The sequence below is a fragment of the Myotis daubentonii genome, chromosome 7, assembly GCF_963259705.1.
Source record: "Myotis daubentonii chromosome 7, mMyoDau2.1, whole genome shotgun sequence".
Classification (NCBI taxonomy): Eukaryota; Metazoa; Chordata; class Mammalia; order Chiroptera; family Vespertilionidae; genus Myotis; species Myotis daubentonii.
The window spans coordinates 80343259-80363050 of NC_081846.1; the positions used below are offsets into that span (position 1 = coordinate 80343259).

The following is a 19792-nucleotide window of genomic DNA, read 5'->3' on the forward strand; positions in this document are numbered from 1 at the left end:
GTGGGTCTATCAGTTAGTTACTCTGGTGCTGCCCGCGAGCCTGCGGGAAGTGGGGATGGGCTCTGTTACTCACGGATCTGCCGCGGGGATTTCTGAACTTTTGGTGTCAGCAGGTCTATAGCTGTGGTCACAGGTCTCTGTCCCCAGTGGCTGTAGGGTCCTGGTTTGCATCTGAGATCAGACTAGGTGGTGCGGAGGCCAGGATCCTAGTGTCAAGCAGCTCTGTTTCCCAAGATGGCATAGTTGCTGTGCCTGTGTTGGCCGCCCAGGAGTATCCGTGCAGGGAGCGGGACTCTGCCGCCTAAGACTGCCTGGTTTAGCAGCCCCTTAGAAGACCAGCAGAATCTAACTGTCCCTAGCTCATACACACACACCACACACGTCCACACACTCCTCTATCACTTCCTTGCGCTCTCACACTCTCTCCCTCCCTACCTTCCTGCTGGTCGCCATTTTCCGCCTTATCGGAAGATCCATTTCTATGTGAAACTAGAATAGTCCAGACATTTAGAATTGCCCGAGTACAACATGTGATGTACTAAATCTGAGCGTTGTATATCTAGGCCAGTGGTTGGCAAACTCATTAGTCAACAGAGCCAAATATCAACAGTACAACGATTGAAATTTGTTTTGCGAGCCAAATTTTTTAAACTTAAACTATATAGATAGGTACATTGTTATTAACTTAATTAGGGTACTCCTAAGGCTTAGGAAGAGCCACACTCAAGGGGCCAAAGAGCCGCAGTTTGCCAACCACCGATCTAGGCTAACATAAAGGACACTGAATTCTGAATAGCAGGGTCTTTCTTTATGAACTCCTCTGGTAACACTTCCCCATGCAAACAGCCGATCCTTTTTCCAAAAAGCCATTCTGTGACAGTGAAGTCTCCTTAACGGAGGGAGGAGAAAATGAATGGAGAGATAATGAATCATCTGTAAAGCTGGTTGAGAGTAAAGCTGACCAGTTGGAGGCCCTGAAATGAGGGCGTCTCAAACTTGGCCCTTGTGATCCTGGGGGAGTCTCAAACCATGGCCCTGTGATTCAGGGCTCTGCAGTCCATGGCCAGCCTCAGGTGTGACAGTGTATGAGATAGCCAAATGGCACCACACTGGAGAAAGGCTAGCTGCATCTTCCTACAAATATCCCTATGGAGACTAGACTCTCTTCTGACATGGACCTCATCATCCTAGGGCTTCCAAAATCAAGCACCAAACCTACTAGAATCTATAAATGCCAACTCTTTACTTTTGCCTTAGTGTTAGGACACTGGCAGAATTCTACTCAGAGCAAAGAGGTTTCGGGTGGGGAATGGGCAGATTCTGGAGTTCAGATACTAATTGTTGAACATCAAATGAGATTGTATGAGAAAGGTAGTGAAAGATAAACTATAGACCTATCAGATATATGCTAATAAATATACTAAGCATTTTGTATATAGCATTCATTTTTTCATTCTTTCAGCTCTGCTAGATAGCATTCTGAGTTCAAGAAATTCGATGGTGAACACATTTTTGTTCTCACGGCAGCCTGATAAGGAACCTGACACCTGAGAGGTTCCGGATCTCCTGTAGGGGTTCACACAGTTATAGGCAGAGACCACACCCCAAGCCACTGCTCCACAAAGCACCACAGAAATGCTAGCTGTTGAGCCTCTTGTCGCGAAGATTACATTGTATTCTGTGATATTCCCTACCGTGCTGAACACAACGCTGTGTTGTGCCTCTTCCCAGTCCTAAATGTGTAAGATGCTGGCATAAACTTTACTAAGGATGTTTCATTCTAAGCTTATCCTATAAACGGGAAGCCTGTGGGGTGACAACCAGATCTTGGAAGCTATCTCATTAGGTTGGATAATCCACACCACCATTTTAGAAATTAAATATGTAATAATTTTTTCAGGTAATGTATTTGTGAAGATGAGATATAATTAGCAGAATATGTCACCCACCTATGATGAAATCAACTTAATTTGGTTTAGGGAAGAGTGGGGTCCCTGGGAATGACAAGACATCAGAAAAGGTACCAGTGAGTTTGTCAGGGCATACAGTGTGAGTGAAAGACAGAAAGCGGTTCTGTGGTCTTCTCAGTCCGACAACAAATGGCATTGGGTCCAGTGAAGTCCACATGGTAAGTGATGTTACCACGATAACTCCAGGATGATCTTATAACCTGTGAGTCACTCATCCTCACAATCAGATTGAGAGGCCACAGACTCAGTTAACAGCCGAATGGATGATGAACCATGCAAGGGGGATGCACAGTGGCCTTTGCTGGGACATCAGTTTGTTATGTGTGCTCATTACTCTTATTTCAGTTAATACATTCCACTTGGTTGGTTGGTTGAAGTCATAGGATCCCCAATTGAAAGAAGGGTGATCAAAAATAATTTTTATGTCTCTAACAACTGTTCTTTTCCTATTATAATCTGGAGAACCATCAGGTTATATGCGCATGTGACTCTTGCTGCCAGTAAAGGCAGCCTTCTTACCTCGTGTTATGTGAAGGGAATATGTTCATGTTCAATTAAATGTCTGTTTCATGCCACTCCCTGAAAATTTACTTCAGCAGGAATAGTGCTTCCTCCTTCTAGGGGTCCCCTTTCCTCTAGACCACACCCAATGCCAGGACCCTTTCTCCTTTATGGGAGCCACCTCTAACCCTCACTCTGTTACTCTGTCCAGAATCCAACTGCCAGATGAGGACCCTCGACAGTGGGATCGGAACGTTCCCACTCCCAGACTCGGGGACTCGCTCAGCCGGACGGTACATATGCCAGGCAGACCCCTCAGGGGACACCGAGCCTGACCTGTGCCTCCAGCCAGTCCTTTGTGCAGCCCCTTCCATCCGAGCCCAAACCCTTGAACGAGAAGTGCCTTCTTCCGCCGACAGCCAGGACTTTGCAGACAACGCCATCGCTCACTCCACGTCCGACCCCACCATGACTGCCAGGGGGACGCGGCCTCTGCAGAGTCGCCTCCCCAAACCAGCCGCCTCAGGTAAAGTGCCTATTACCTTCCAAATTAGATTGTTTTCCTACTCAAATCATGCACTTGCTGACAAAATGGAAAACATGCCGCAGAAAAAGTTTCCGCCGGGAAGTCAGTGAGTGACCTCTGCCCGGTGGACATGTGGTCCCATGGAAAGCCCTGCATGTCCTCCACCAAAATGTAAGACAAGCATTAAACATTACCTGCTCTTAGCATTATGGGAAGGAGTTGTACATACATATAAAGGAGGCAAGCATGTAAGCACAGGGATATGGATATGTAAATTGATTAAGAAAAAAAAACACAACATGCGCATGGGCTTTTATCTTTTAAAACTTAACTCTGATTATAGATAATTTAAACTCGACATAAATTTAACTGAAATGCTGCTTGCCCTCTAACCAGAAACTGTCTTCTGATATAATCCTATCCTGTTCAAATATGTGTATATGCTGAACTATAAAATCTTAGTTGGATGCATCAGCAGTAGATTCACTGCAGTAGAGCGGTGTGAGCCTTCCCATGAAGAAGTACCATCTTCGGCTGCTGTCATTTGAAACAGTCTTTCATGATTAAAGATAGGACCAGGCTAAGGGTCAAAGTTTTTTTATTGGCCCCTCAAGATTAAAAATATTTATTGCAGCTCAAGGTGACACTGCACAATTTTTAACTTGTATGGATCATGTTGCACTTGTGACATGCGTAAGCATATGAAATAGAACTCTGAAGACTTGCCTTTATTATTGGATGCTGAGAAAGGAACCACAAGTAGAGATTATATTAGAGGCTCCTGAAAAATTAGAAAAGAAGACTTTTAATTAAACATCTTTGATTCGATGTGATTGAGCTATTCCCATGGCTGAGTCCTTCCTTCTCATTGTAATACTAACTGCCATGAATGTTTCATTGCAAACGTCTGCTTATTTCAAGCCAAGGCTACATTTTAAAAAGCCAGAATGCATATTATTTTTGAAATACATGCATTGTTAATTAATGACACCGCCTCCAGAGACTCAGGGGCGAAATCTTAGTTATAGATTGTGCTCCATGCCTGAATAGTCACATGTGTGACCTCAATTCAGCAGCTGGCTGCCGAGTAGACGCCATGATTAAACACTGTCATTATAACAAATTGAATAGAAACTGCAAGCCTTGAATTGCTTCATAAGAAGGGGATAGGAAAGAGATTGTTCTGATCTTGCTGCAGGTATTCACCAGTTTCCTAAGGTTTGTGTCTTAATTAAATTGTCATGAAGAGTTGTAAAAAAGTAGTATATGGTCAAGAGCGAGGTCGACATGGGGAGGGAGACTTTGGTGTTGCGCACCCTGGAGCTTCCTGTCTGCCAATTGATATTGTCAGTGTGGTTCTTAGGCCAGTTTTCCAAGGGCTCTCTTTTGTCTGTGGCCATTGGTTACTCATTTTAAAAATTAAAGAATGAAGAACCAGCTACAATGAAAGGCAAGTGGTTTAGGGCAATCACTCCTTCCTTAATGCATGCATTTGAATTGGTTTTTCTCTTATCTCCATGTCAAAAATGGAAGTAACTGTACAAATCTCACAGTGCTGATGGAAATACAATTACTTTGCTTCTGCTCACAAGCAAAACGCTGTTGAGAGGCTAGCCCAGCCTGTCCCGTTGATAACCACTGAGGCCGGAGGATCACTGCAGCCTCCCCTTCCTGGCATGAGAACGAATACACTCTGCAGGTTGATCTACTCTGATGGGAAATAGAGGCCTTCCTTTCTTCCATCTCTGCTAAGTACATCCTCGATCCTCAAAATGGGGTCCATGGCCAACATCAGCAGCAGCATCCGGGAACTTGTCAGAGATGCAGAATCTCAGGCCCCGCTCCAAACCTACTGAATCACAATCTGCAGTTTAATTAGTAAGAGCTCAGTGGATGCACAAAGCAAATCAAAGCTTGAGGAGTCCGGCCCTGCAGGATTTTTAAGGGCCTCTGAGCGAGGTTGCCCAAACCACATCTTTTAAAATGACCTTCACAGGTATTCTAGGAAAATCAGGGTTCCCTGCTCACGTATGTTTGGGAAAGGCTGTTTATTTAAATCTCCCTTGGGAAGTTATGACTGTCCCCATTAGCACAATGAAGGCTCTGAGAAGCGCTCCAAAAAGGGAACCTGTTAGACATTTGATGAAAAACACTATTTGATAAATAACCAGTGTTCCCCAGTTTTCCCCTTGAACCCTTTCTTAACATGCAGAGCTTATCAGCATTTCATGGCAAAGTGGTCCCAGGACAGCTTGCCCTTGGTTTCCAAAGTGGACATTCTCTTTGGACATGCAGAACTACGCAGACATGTCTGTTAGGATGGACTTGCAGGGGGAAGAATGCTGGAAAGTGCAGCTTTCACCACATTGGGACCTTTCTTATTATTTCTGAATATCTCCCCCACCCCCCTCCCTACATTTCCATAGAGTTGAAGGAAGCTGACTGTAGTTTCATATACATTTCCTCATTTAGGAAAAATCCATTCCCAAAAGCAGAATGACGCCGAGCCACGGCCTCAGACCTGCTCGTCAGTATGTGCTGAGAACACACTGGCCAGGGAGCTGCTTCCAGACTGGCGGGGTGAAGACCCCCCTGCGGACACCCAGGTGAGGGAGGCCAACAGGCGGGCAGCCTCCACCCGTTGGTCCTGATTGTGAAGAGTGAACTCCTGAAACACTTGGTGAAGAGTTAATTTTAAGTCAGATTTGTTGTTGGTTCAGTGAGTAAAAACGTAGGCCAAGGCTCCCTTTCCCCCCTGAATTAAGTAACACCACGGGCTCTCGGGCAGGATCCAAAGTGCTTTCACCCATCTGTACTCAGATGCTTGAGGGATGGGGGCTCTGCCCCGACCAGACGTGGCGCAGCAGGCATTGCTCTCCCAGGCTTAGGAGCACCATTTAGAATGATTGGATGATATTTTCCCATTGTCTCCTCAGCTCCTCCAACCTTTACCTTGTCCCTATGAGACAGGTAAAGCAGGTTTGATTAGACTCCTTTTAGGGATGAATAAACTGAGGCCTGGGAGTGGTCATAGTCGAAAGACTTGCCAGGGACAGTGAGACCTGCGTTTCTTTAATCTCTATCATTTGTGCTGTGGGCTCTTCATCACCCTGAGATGGCACACAGAGGCCTGGGGGGGGGCTCATGGCTCAGGGATTCCTCAGGCCTCCCTCTGGGTACTTGGTATCCCCTTCTATAGCCCCTCCCATTTTCCCGTTTCGGCTCATTGCTTGGCCCTCATCCAACCTGCTCACTATTTCTCAGCTTGCCCTGGGCCTGGCCCGCTTCAGGGTCTTCGGTGGCACCCAGCAGTGAAGGGTGGGAGGAAGGACATAAGGACCAACTACCAGACCTCCTGGCCCTTCCGGGACCTTCCTGCTCTGTTGCCTTTGGCTCTCCAAGTCCTGTATTAAAACCCTAAAAGAGTCCCAGAGTTGGATGGGGAAGTAGTTTAGCAACAACAGGTGGTAATAGTGGCAAAGCAGTCCGGGCAATTCCAAGAAAGAGAGAATTGTTTAGTGCTGCCCTCCCCGACATGTGCTGGCAGGAACTCCTCACCCAACATTCCTATCCCCCAAACACATACCTCTCAGGGGTCCCCTTCCCCCTCATCTCCCGCTGGCTCTGCCCATTGGAAATCCTGCCTGTCTTGTAAGAGTCACCACCACGACGTGGAACTCAGAACTCCAGTTCATTGACTGCCAGGGAAGGAAAGTTTGAAGCAAGAGTTAGCTTTGGATTTCCAGCTCCCGGCACAGCAGCTGGTTCCATTAGTGCTTATTGAATGGAGGGATGAAAACATGCATCTCTCTATACCCAGAAAGTGTTCCTGGGGTCCTTCAGGAACACTAGCCATGAGGCTCCCCTGGAACCACTATCTGTAGACTTATCATCCTTAATAGACATCATCCTTGCTATTGAAATCTCTGTACTGAGCTCTGTACCCCCAGAACCTAGCACACGGCTTGGCACAGGGTAGCTATCGATAAGCACCTGTTACATGGGTGGATGAATGAGTAAATGACTAAGAGAATAAAGGGTGGAATAAGTGCTTGAATTTATAACCATGGCTGAAAGAGCTCACATGCTAAAATGTGTTTTTGTAATTTCCAAACAAGTGACACTCCCATATGGACTTGGGAGACCCGTCGCATACATGTGCCTGGAAGATGGGGAATCATGGGCTCTGACAGGGCAGAGGCCCAACACCCTGAGCCCCCCCCCCCCCCCAGGAGCTGCAGTCCTAGACCCAGTATTCTGTTTGTGTGCACAGAGGGGAAATGTTCATACAGTACCCACCCACCCCCACAGTTCCTGAACGCACTGATCACAGCACCGTGACACCTGGTGGGCCAGGCTGTGTGTGTGTGTGTGTGTGTGTGTGTGTGCGTGTGTGTGTGTGCAAAGGGGAGACTGAGTCCCTAAGCCTGGCCTCTGTCAGTGCCTCTGAGGGTTATACAGGGTCAGCAGTTGCGTGCTTTCCTAAAAGCTCCTGTCCTTCCAGAGGCTGGGAGAAATATTCCAAATTGTGCAAACATTTATTCTTTTGTTCCCAAGGTTGATCCTTTTCATACCCTCTGATACTTGAAAGCCTGTAACGAGATCAGTTAAATAAATAAGCCATTAGGTTTGGAACAGCGACTCTAACAGGCACTTTAGAAAATATGACCCATAAAGAAGTGTACCCAACGCAGAGCAGTGGTGCAGGGACGTGCAGCGCCTGGGACAGTGCTGTGTGGTCAGAGGCTTAGTGCCGGCCTGACTATAGCTCCGCTGATTGACAGACTGGCAAGCCCAGTCACTCCTGGGGGCGGGGGCATTGGGAAGGGCATTCTGTGCACCAGCAACAGCCAGGTGTGAACTGTTCCACATCCTCACAGGGTTTCCTCACAGGAAATCCAGCTGTCAGCGCTGGATTTGTGTGAATCATCTGAACAGTCTCACGTTACTCATTTAGGACAAGGGACCCAGAAAGTGCTCGTATTCTGCCAATGGTGGCAGGGATAGTGACAGTGACCGGGCTGTGGGAATCATGGTTTTGGAGCTGGAAGGGGCAAGTTAGTGAAAGCAGTGCAGAGTGCCACCCCAGGTAACACAGGCGAGCACAGCGACACTGGGGCTCCTCTGTCTGGGAAGCCACCGAAGTGCTTTCCCTGTGCTCTGCCTCCTCCCCTCCCCGAGATTTCACTTCTCAGCTCATCTCTCCTGAGATCTAATTTTCTGGCACGTACAGAAGAGTGTCTGCGAACATCAGTTTGTTTTCTGGTATAATCTTCATGACATTGCAGTGCAGTAAGGATTTTATTTCCAAATCTGGCATCTCCCAAAAAGTCTCCAGTTGAGTTCTCTCGGTAATGCAGGGATGGCTGTAAAGATAAGTTTGTTCTTAATCACATACTTTGGCCAGTCCAATCGCCCAGTGAGCCTGGAGACAATCACAGGCTGGACCTGCAGCCACGCCATTGTGAGCAGGTCTGTCTGTGAGCGTGAAATTCCCTCACACCATTCCTGTCGGAAGCAGAATTGGCAGCAGAAAAGTCATCATCCCGAGGCACTAAAAAATATGTGTGTTCAGATGGCATTCCGTACACACAGAAGGACAGATGCGCCCCAACACAAAATGTGGTCTGGGCTCTGCCTTTCTTCTAATCTATTCTGGATTGTCAGGAATCCTATACAACAAAAGGCTAATATGCAAATTGATCAAACCGCGGAACCACCTGTCGCTATGATGGGCACTGATCACCATGGGGCAGACACTCAATGCAGGAGCTGTCCCTGTTGGTCAGTGCACTCCCACAGGGAGAGTGCTGCTCAGCCAGAAGCCCTGAGCGGGGCTCATGGTTGGCGAGTGCAGCAGTGGTGGCAGGAACCTCTCCCGCCTCCATAACAGGGCTAAGGATGTCCGACTGCCAGCTTAGGCCTGCTCCCTGGGCCTAACCTCTCAGGCAGACATCCCCCGAGGGCTCCTGGACTGCAAGAGGGTGCAGGCCAGGCTGAGGGACTCCCCAACCCAGCCCCTGGAGTGCAAGAATTTCATGCAAAGGGCCTCTAGTATTTTCATAATGCACTAAAGCAGCATTCTTTCTGCATGAATCAACTTTTTTTCTCCAATACTAATTTAGCGATGATATGATAAAACCATGACTTTTTTCTTAAACAAGACTGATGTAACTTTAGGGGAAAATGTGATCTAGCAACCATGCGTGTTTCCAGTTTCCCAAGAGCCTTGGTGTTTGTGACGTGTCAGGGTAGGAATGGCGTATGTGAATAGCCATTACCTGGGGTCTCTACTCTGCTCCTCGCTCCCTGCCAGCCCTCAAGAGGCAGGACCAGGCTGCATCCTGCCAGGGCTCACCAGGAAGAAAGTGGCAACCACCACTGACATTAGAGCAGTGGTTCTCAACCTGTGGGTCGCGACCCCTTTGGCGGTCAAACGACCCTTTCACAGGGGTCGCCTAAGACCATCCTGCATATCAGATATTTACATTATGATTCATAACAGTAGCAACATTACAGTTATGAATTAGCAACGAAAATAATTTTATGGTTGGGCCACAACATGAGGAACTATATTAAAGGGCCAGAAGGTTGAGAACCACTGCGTTAGAGTTTGGTTGTTGTCCCCATTAGGTCTCTGGTTTGTCAGTGTCTCTCTGGTTGTGACAGATAAAAGGGAAGGGCTTGCACTGTCGTGAGGTCTGCCCAGTGAAGACGCCTAGGGCCAGGCCAGCTCCTAGTCCAAGCTCTTCCCTGGAACCTCTCGTGAGTCCAGTGAATAACACCCCCTCCCTGACCCTCAACTGCTCCATCCAAGAATGCTGTCCAGGGCCCGTTCCAGCTCTAAAACACCACTCAGTTAGGCCCGGCTCCTGTGTGAGTAACTGGACAAAGACTCCTGTCAGACACTAAAACATACATGTAATAAACTAGGAAATGCTTCCAGTGTGATGAAAGAGATAAAAGCTTTGGACAAAAATAGGAAAGCAAGGTGGTATGGGAGAGCAGGACGCTGGGAGGGCGCCGGGAGGGGCAGTGTTAAAGTGGAGCAGTCCCACAGCCTCACTGAGGAGGTGAGGTTCCCGTGGAGGTGAAGGGGGAGAGGGAGGACCCAGGAGGATCTCGGGGAGGAGCATTCTGGACAGAGGGCACAGCCAGGGCAGAAGCCTTGAGAAGGAGCAGCAGGCAGCAGCGCAGCTGTGGGAGCAACCTGCAAGGCAGGTAGAGGTCAGACAGGCGAAAGGGCTGGAGCGGGGAAGGCCTTGATCGCCAGCCCGAGGCCATTGCTTCCTCTCTGAGAGACACCTGTGGGGGCCTTTGGACAACTCTGAGAGCCATGTTGTAAAAGGATGACTCTGGCTGTCGTGTTGTAAAACCTGAAGAAGCAAGATCCACTAAGAGGCTATTACATCATCCAGGCAAGAGCTGTCCGTGGCTGGGCTGTGTTCACAGTGAGGGGCTGGCAGCCCTGGCTGAGAGAGCCCTCCTCGGCAATGGCAGTGCCCAGCCACCAGCCAGAGCCCATGAGCACCTGAATGTGGCTGGTGCGAGTAAGGAACTGAATTTTTAAATGTAACTTTTGCTGTAATTTTTCTAAGAGTTATCTCTTGAGCCACACCTTTTTGCTCTTTATTATTATTATTATTATTATTATTATTATTATTATTATTAACTTGAACTTAAATATGAATAGCCACACAGGACTTGTACCACACAAGGAGTGAGATGGTCTGATTCCAGATCTAATTGAAAATACAACCCCATTCACTGACTGCTGTAGCTGGGGTGGAAGGCAAAGCACAGTCCGCAATGGCTCCAGGGTTTGGGTCCTGGGAGGGAGGGCTCTGCTGCCTGAAAGGGAGATGCTGAGTTTTGGGCTGGGAGGCAGTTTATGGTTAACTTCGGACGCACTGAGTTTGAGGGGCTGGGCAAGCAAGCGTCGGTGTTGAGCAGATGGTGGGCTGTGTGTCTGGAGTTTGGCAGATCAGGCCGGGGCTGAAAACATAAAATTGAGTGTCAGCCACGTAGATGGCATTTAAGGTCTTGGGTCCAGAGGGAGCAGGAGGGGAGGGAGTGTTGATGAAGAGAACGTGTCCTCCTCCCAGAGTTAGAGGTCAGGGAGGGAAGAAAGAACCAGCAGAGGAGATGAAGCAGGAACAGGCAGTGAGGGAGGAAGAGAGAGGGGGCTGTAGTACCTGAGGGGCCAGGTGAAGAAAGATGTGAGAGAGTATTCATGATTCCACATGTGGTTATTACTAGAAGAGAAACAATCTGGTGGCCTGTTTCTCCCTGGGCCATGGGGCTCCAGTGGGGAGTGGGGAGAAGGAAGAGAGGGGGAGGGAGAGATGGTCTAAAGGTAATTTGAACACATCTTGTAAAAGGAAACAAGGTAAGCCAAACTGACTCTGAACGAGGGAGACCCAGAATATGTGCGCACTTACTTCAGGGTTCCTGTTTTACCATGGCTTTGTTCAGACCCCTGTGCAAAGCAATAGGAATGAATATGAGAGGTTGGCTATAGATCCTGGTGAACAGGGAATTCCTGCCCCCCCGACCCCCCCCCCCCACTCCCCGTCTTCTGAAAATGAAGATAGCCTGGGCCTGAGCTGTTTCCTCCCTCTACTCACTTTGCTTATCCTATGTGGCAAATCCCTTCTTTCATTCAATCGCTTTAGCGCCTGGGCAGATGGTGCTTCTTGGGATAAGACCCTGAGGTACAGGCAGAGCAACCCTGACAGCTGCACAGCCAGCAAGCAGGCCCCTCCCTCTGCCTTTAAAAGTGGACCTGTAGCCAGACCTCCATGGTTCAGGGGTTGAGCGTCGATTCCTGGTCAGGACGCATGCCCAAGTTGCAGACTCAATCCCTGGTCGGGTGTGTGAAGGAGGCAACCAGTCAATGATTCTCTCTCATCACTGATGCTTCTATCTCTCTCTCCCTCTCTCTTCTTCTCTGAAATCAATACAAATATATTTTTAAAAATAAAATAATAAAAGTGGACCTGTTACCAGAGTTCTGTCATCTGCATACAGTGTCCCCGACCCAGCCGAGCACTGCTCAGCCCTGGTTGATGCCAGGCTGCCAGGAAGGGGAAACCTTCACAGACAGCTGCCTGGCTGTGGGCGCCTGTTGGCTGCTGACAAACCCCAGGAAGAAGCATTTGAGGTGCAGGGAGCACCACTGACTTCTTAGGTGCTGGCAAAGGTGATCTGGAAGGAAAATAGAAACAATTAGGAGGGAAACAGTGGATGGCGTCGTGCCTGGGTGTGCAGGGGAGATTTTCTTCCCGGCAGGTCGCGGCTTTGCTGCTCTCACGGCGTGCGCCTGTGAAAGTGAGATTGCCCGGCCCCCATTCCCTCTTTAAGTAACAAGGATTTGTAATAGAGGTCCCAACCTGCAGAATGGAATTTGCCGGCGGATCTTGAAGTCTTGCTGGATGCTCTCCAAGATAGTTGCTCTTTCTCAAACAGGCGCTCCCTCCCTGGTTCCCTGAAATTTCCCTCAGTGACAGAGGGCACTTGACAATGGCCATCTATCCTACTAGGAAATGTACACCCAGGGATCACACCTTGTTACCCTGTTCCCCGTTGGCTGCTTGGGCACTAGCCACGCACCCTGCCTCAGAGCATGCCTGGGGCCTCCCTGCAAGACAGAGTGCCCTGCGACCCCTCCACCCTGGTGTCTCGTGTCCGCTTGCTTCCCTGAATCACACCAAATGTGGCAAAAAACAAAACAACCTGCTTTCCCAAACCCTGCCTCCGGGCTCATAAAACACTAAGTAAATATACATCTTTTCTTTCAAGGTCGGTTTCTTTAGCTTGACTTTGAAATATGCCTTAAAAGTCCGGGTTGCTAGCTCAGAGTCAGCATTGGGAGCAGGATTTAGGATCTGGGTTGGTGGCCCAGCGGGTGAGGGTGCAGACAGGAGTAATTTTGTGGCTTTGTTTCCACAGAGCTACCCACAATAACTTGCCAGGCAGGCCATACAAATATCCCTGCCCCTTGCCTGCAGGTGGGGCCTCAGAGAAGGCATGAGCAAGGGATGGAGATGGAGAGAGTGGGGCAGAGGGAACCAGGGCAGGATGCAGGGATTGGCAGTGAGTGCCCATCTCAGAATGGAGGGAGGGGGAGGAATCTCTCCCAGCTAACCCTGCGGGACCTGGCTGATAGAAAGTAACATAATCCTTAGTCCAGACTTCTCCCCAAGCCTCCGACTCACCTGCCAGGCTGCTCACCACCATCGCCGGCCGTGCTAGGTACCTCTTGGGCAGAAACCCAATCTGAAACCTCCCCTTTTCTCTCTAGAACCTCTGCTTCTTAGGTTTCGTCTTAACTGTGTTCTCGCCATCCCTTTAGGAATACAGCCAGCCCTCCAGTCCTCTTTATTCATAGGTTATGCGTTTGCAGATTCAACCAACTGCAGACCAAAAACACCATCTTCCATCAGGAGCCTGTGGATGCGAGGGCAGACCAGACGGTATGCACTGTTCTCTGCATTTTATCTAAGGGATTTGAGCATCTGTGCACGTTGCTGTCTGTGGGGGTCCTGGAACCAATCCCATGGACACTGAGGGACAACTGTACAGCTGTGAAGCTGGGCGTGTTCCTCGACTCTTCCTGCAAATGCCGGGTGTCCCGAGTCCTGCGGGCCGCCCTCCCAGGTGCTCCTCAAATCTGCCCCCTCTCTAGCTCCTCTGCCATGGCGCCTTCATCGGGCTACACCAAGCATGTCCTCCTTTTTCCCTGGCTCCAGTCAACCCACTGCCAGTCAAGTCCATGCTGCCACCAAAGTGCAGAGTCCCATCAGTCCCTTTGCGTAAAACTCTTTAAGGACTCTCCACGCCTCACAGGCAGGATCCAATCTCCTCCTCTTGCAAGGTTCACAAAGCCCTTCTGACCTCATCTTTTTCCATCTCCCGTCTTTACCTTATGCATCATCAAAACATTCTCTCTGTCCTGAGCACCTGATTGCTGTTGGGGTCTCCAAGCCTTTGCTGTTGTGGTCTTGCTTCTTGGAATGGCTTTCAGACCAACACCCTTCTTCTCTAACCTTCATGTAATTCTACTTAGTCTGTAAGATTCTGAAAGACTTTACCTCTTCCAGGAAGTCTTCCCAGATGTTCCTACATCAGCAACACCCAATTACTTTTCCTGTCTCTTCTGTAAAACACTATATTTAATTCTGTTACTCAGTACTTGAGATTATACTTACTTCTTTGCATTTCAGCTCTCTCATTCGTGCCAAGGTTGCTTCTCATTCATATGCTGCATTTCGCACAAGGTCTGGCACATCAGAGGTATTTAATAAATATAATAAATGCTGGATAAAAATGTATCTAACTCATGAGACTGGGTAAGGCCTTGATTAGCTCCTTGTGCACATCCACCATTCATTTGGGCCTTTCCGTGTCCAGAGACAGAAGGATCCAGAGCAGTGGCTGCAGAGAGAAACTGAATGAGGACATTTCTCCTTCTCTGAGAACTATGCTAGAGAAAGCAGAGAATCCATTTGTTTTGGGTTTTTGTGTGTGTTTTTTTCAATTTTTCTCAAGAAAGCTGAATTTTAGCTTACTCTTTGATGATTTTTCATGGGGACTGTCGAAGACATATCAGAATCTTGTTTTGTTTCTTGTAAATGGCCCCATGCTCCCAGCTCGGTTTTCATCATCTCTGCCCCAATTTGGGAATTTTAGTCACAGAGTCACTCTTATTGGTGAAAATGCATTACACCCTTGAGATCTGAAAGAAACAAAGGCTCAGATCCTGTGCTTTTCTGATACTTGATCTCTGAAATTCTCCAAATTGAATGGGTTAGTTGGTAAACAAGATTGGCAAAAACAATAAAAGCAAAGAGGAGAGTTGATCTCTAAATTAGTTTGTTTTGGTTTCTTCATCCCTCACTCTGTGTCCAGGCCAGCAGAGGGCACTGGGGGTTGAGGCAGGTCAGTGACATTTCCCTGCTCTCTGGGTGCTTCGCACACACAGACACACAGGCTTGAAGCACCTGTGTGAGAGGAGATGCTCTAGTACAGCGGTTCTCAACCTGTGGGTCGCGAGCCCTTTGGGGGTCGAACGACCCTTTCACAGTGGTTACCTAAGACCATCGGAAAACACATATATAATTACATGTTGTTTCTGTGATTAATCACTATGCTTTAATTATGTTCAATTTGTAACAATGAAATTGGGGGTCACCACAACATGAGGAACTGTATTAAAGGGTCACGGCATTAGAAGGTTGAGAACCACTGCTCTAGTACCTCAACAGGTGCATTCTACTGTCGAAGACCATGGCGTTGGCTCCACAGAACCAGAATTTCTAATTCTTTTTAGTTTTATAAATTTACTTCAAATTAAAGCCCACTGGGGTCTACAGATCGCTGCACTGCAGAGCTCACTTTCAACAGCAGCCCCTCCTTCCTTAAGCCCCGCCCTCAAATTGCATCAATCAGGCTAAGCAAGCCAAGCAAACAGGGCCCCCCGATGATGCTCATCTAATCAGGCTCCAATTTCCTGAACAAGGAGTACATTCTCCTCATTTGAAGGTGATTACATTCAACAAATTACAAAGAGCTGGGGCAGGTGAGTTAAAAACAATTGGTTTTGCAGTAATTAGAAAAACACAAGGAAATGATGACTGTGGAACAATATTAAGAGGGACGCTGAAGGATAACAGCTCCAGTTCCTGGCTAACTCCTCAGCTTGAACGTTTAGAGATTCACAACTAATTATACAGAGATGATGAATTTTGAATGTTAAAAACTTGGCCACCCTGCTTTCCCAAGGCCAAGGGCTTTCACTATTAATAGAGCAATCAGATTTTGCTGTATTATGGAGAACTCACACCAAGTTGCATGTATTTTAAAGCATTCATCTGACACATGACTTAAAGATGACAAATCTCCATGATGTGCAAAATCAGCACTGGGCTCAACTAAATCCATAGTCATTAGAATCACTCCCAGTTCCCTCAGAGAAGCCTGTTGTTTAAAATGGACACTGCAGGTAAGAATTATCTTTAGTCCTTCCTGGAACTTCTCTCTTACTAGGTCCTTTTAAAGATTTGCTTTATCTGACAAGCTCATCCCAGCTCGATGAGAATGAACACGTGCAATAAAACACACGGGATTCGTCTCCTAGCATTACACTTTGCTGGGAGACAAATGGAAAGTACTGACCATGACATGTACCGGAACCAGGGTCTCAGATTTCTCTCTGTCACTGTCCACCGTCAGAAAACCCACAGCCTTCTCACCTGTTCAGGCTAGGTTTTCACTAGGCTGAGGTTGGGGGTTTAGTTGGGAGAAGTGTCATGCACAATTACAAAACAGAACTAAATAAAATCAAAACAAAAACCTTATTAGCTTCTAAAATCATGTGCTCAGAAGCTAACCATCACCAAGAACCCGCTGGGCCTCAGACAGGCTTGAGAAGGGAGGCTGTGAGGTGACCTGCGTTCAATTATTTAAGCTGCATATTGTGAGGCCCTTAAGAAAGCAAATGTCAGGATGGACAGAACGAGTTTACCCTCCTGTCGAAAGAGCAATGCGCGTGGTGAAGCCGTCTCTCAATTAAATTGGACTGCAGGATGCAGAGAGCAGAAGGCCATGTCTGGGACCTAATGAGACATTTTGGAGGAAAAAGAGCCCCCCTGGAGTTTGTTACTCTTTATGGACGTTCTCCCTCTCTCCCCCCACCATTATCTCAGCACCCCCAGGGCTACCCACCTCCAGTTCAAATGTATTGGAGTGGGAAACATTTAAGCAGGAGCTTGCAAAGTAGAATTTCAAAGCAAAAAACAAGACCCTGGCTGTTGGTTGGCACATGGGAGCAGATGATACCTAGTCCTGTGCAAATGAGCAATCTGTGGCTGCCAGGGCTAAAGGGAAGCTAGGCAATGGGTCTAAGCTAAACACATGAGCAATGAATTAGATGACATTTCATTTGGGAAAATGTGTGTGTCCCTCAGCCTCAGGCAGGGGCAGCAGAAGGAAGTGTAACTTGGCAAGCCTCCCAGGCAGCCCACAGCCTGCCGGAGGATGGCTTTTTGTAGAGGTTGCCCATAATCCAAGGAATACCTCCAGTGCTCACACTGGATCATCCAGCCCCCAGGCTCTCAAACAGGGGGACTGTGCCCCAGAGGACATCTGACAGTGGCCTAAGACATTTTTGGGTGGGGGGGAACTGCTATGGGTGTGCAGAGCCCAGGGGTGCTGCTAAGCACCCTACAATCACAGGGGAGCTCCAATAAAAAGTTCTCCTACACAGAATGTCAGTAGTGCCCTAAGAAGCCAACAGATTGACCTTTAGGCATCAGAAATGTCCGATGGGAGGGACAAGCTGTCAATATTTGTGATAAATTGTGATATCAGCCAGTGCCGCTACCTGCCCAGCAGGCGCCCCAGGCCTGGCCAGCACCTCCTTGGATGGTTAGGATGCTTGTCCCTGAGGGGCTTTGAAAGGGAAACTCATGCTTCCTCTGGCCTTTCACACTTGGCCTGGGATTCTGTTATGGTGCCTTTGTCCAGTGCTAGGAGGTGTGAAGTGGTGACACAGCACAGAGTACTTGAGGCTGCTGCAAGTATTTAATTTCTGTCTCTTAGAGAACCTGGGCCTCAAGGAGGTGCAAATCTTCCACAGGTTTGTAAGAACCCCAAGAACAGGTCTCTCTCACTCTGCTCCTGTGAAGCAGGTGAAGTGCAGTTAGGTCAAGCATGAAGGAAGAACATGGTAGACAGGGCTTGGGTTTCCTTGGGGCCCTTAGAGTTGCATGTTTGGCTAAAAGCACAGCGACATTTGGAAAGGCTCCCTTGCCTGACCTCTTCCCACCGAATGGCTGAGCCTAGAAGATTAACGTCAGTCTCGGAACTAAGGATGCGGGTCGGCAGAAGGAGCTGTGTTAGAGAAGTGGGTAGGTGGCAGAAGGAGCTGTGTTAGAGAAGTGGGTAGGTGGCAGAAGGAGCTGTGTTAGAGAAGTGGGTAGGTGCGGGGAAGAAGGGGCTTGGGATTCAGGCAGAGTCTAGGAGTAATCAAAGTGAGCAGCAGGAGAGCACCAGGTGCAGATCTTTGCGGTGCTGGAGGAAATTGCTTAGAGTGCTTTGTTCTCGGATTTCAAGGATAAAGGAAGAGACCATTTCCAATATTCTCCCATTCCAACTGCCTCTCCCCAACCAGCCAGAAACCTAGGAACAGACACATATACTGTACAACCAAGCAAATGAGCTCAGGAAAATAACAAAACAAAACAAAAACAGGTTTCTTTCTAACCCAGGAGTTTTGCTAAGAAAAATGTCCAGCATCCTGCAGTGAATCACAAAACTGCCTGCTCTCCCCATACCTCTTAGAACCTGGAACCCAAAAGCCATGGCCATTTGGCTAGGTGTGGTCGGCATGCCCATCATTGGGAGTTAGGACGCCTGAGTCTAGTGCTGGCTCTGCGAACAGGATTTGTGATCCCAGATGAGTAATGTTAGCCTTTCTGAGCCTAAGTTCCTTGGCCACACAGTGCCCACACTGCCTTCCTCTTGTGGAGGACTCAGATATGACAGATGGGATAAGGCTTGCAGCCTGCACAGTGCCAAATAAATATGAGAAGTATTATGGTAAATCGGCTGAGAGACAGAACAGTTCCTGGAATTTGAGGTTGAGGATATTAGAAGAGGGGAGGGGAGCCCAGGGAACTTGCACACTGGGGTCCAAAATAAGGTGAAGCTAAAGCCCCAGAAAGGTACACCTTCCTCATATATTAGCCAGGGTTATACAATTTCATTAAGGGACACATCATATTATCTTTATCTGCTGTTAAAATGTAGTGGAAGTAAGAAAGAACTGATGTAAATTTTCCCGAAACAAGCCTAACAGTGTTCTCCTTGCCTATTATTTGTTTTCACAATGAGAAGCAATATCCCAAGCTATCACTCAGCATCATTTTCAGATTCAATTACATGGGAACCAGAAATATGGCGAGGCTAGGTCATCTGGGGAAAAGTTCCATTTTTAATTAGACTAAAAATGTTATTATAAATGAATAAATCAGCCCACCCTTTAAGGACTTTAATTAGAAAAGAAGACCACATCCTTCCCATGGTATTGGGCAAGTGGGCTCTCAACCCTGTGCAGAGAAGTTAGTGGTTGGCTCCCAGCTCCCCAGTCAGCTTGCTTCTCTGTTTGTGAGCCCCCAGAAGCATCGTGAAGAGTGCTGCTTCCACCCGCATCTTTTTTACTTTTTTTAAACTTCTGTCCCCTTTTATCTTGGTTTGTTTGGCCCATCCTTAGCTATATCATGTCACTTTGACAGTTTTCATCCTGGGATGGCCCCTCTCCCCCCGACACACACACACACACACACACACACACACACACACACACACACTCCAGCAACCTCCAGGTATCTTCCTGAGTTTGGTGAGGATTCCATGAAAGGAAAGGCTAAAGGGTCAAACTTTTTCGGGAAGGCTCAGAGCCACGCCAACATTGTTCCATGGCCCAGGAAATCCTTGCAATGTGCACAAGGACTCAGATACCCAACCTGAAGTAAGCATGTGTAGTTTTGGCCATAACTTACTAGTGATCTCCAGCAAGTGTACTCCTTCTCTCCTTCCAGCCTGTGTCAAGCTAGATATTTTCCAGATCCCCCCAGGCCTGGCGTTCTACCACTTGAACAAATGCTATAGTGACTTGGATGTCAAGCTTTATGCTTCAACATTCAGTAGTCTCTGCCATTTGAGGATATTCTTGGAGTTTTTCTCAGGTATCATTTAAATTTTTGATTTTATTGTTTGGATCACAGAAGTCTCT

At 47.9% G+C, this 19792-nt stretch overlaps 1 protein-coding gene across 10 annotated transcripts in view; it reads left to right on the top strand.

The window, feature by feature from the left end:
- Positions 1-19792, top strand: part of NCKAP5 (NCK associated protein 5) — a 941160-nt gene that overhangs the window by 876975 nt on the left and 44393 nt on the right. For 9 of the 10 annotated variants that reach the window (XM_059704629.1, XM_059704625.1, XM_059704622.1 and 6 more), the window contains 2 exons: positions 2683-2997; positions 5470-5603. In XM_059704629.1, coding sequence (XP_059560612.1) covers positions 2683-2997; positions 5470-5603 — 449 coding nt within the window. The remainder of the gene's footprint in view (positions 1-2682; positions 2998-5469; positions 5604-19792) is intronic. The other variant, XM_059704632.1, reaches the window with a different exon arrangement.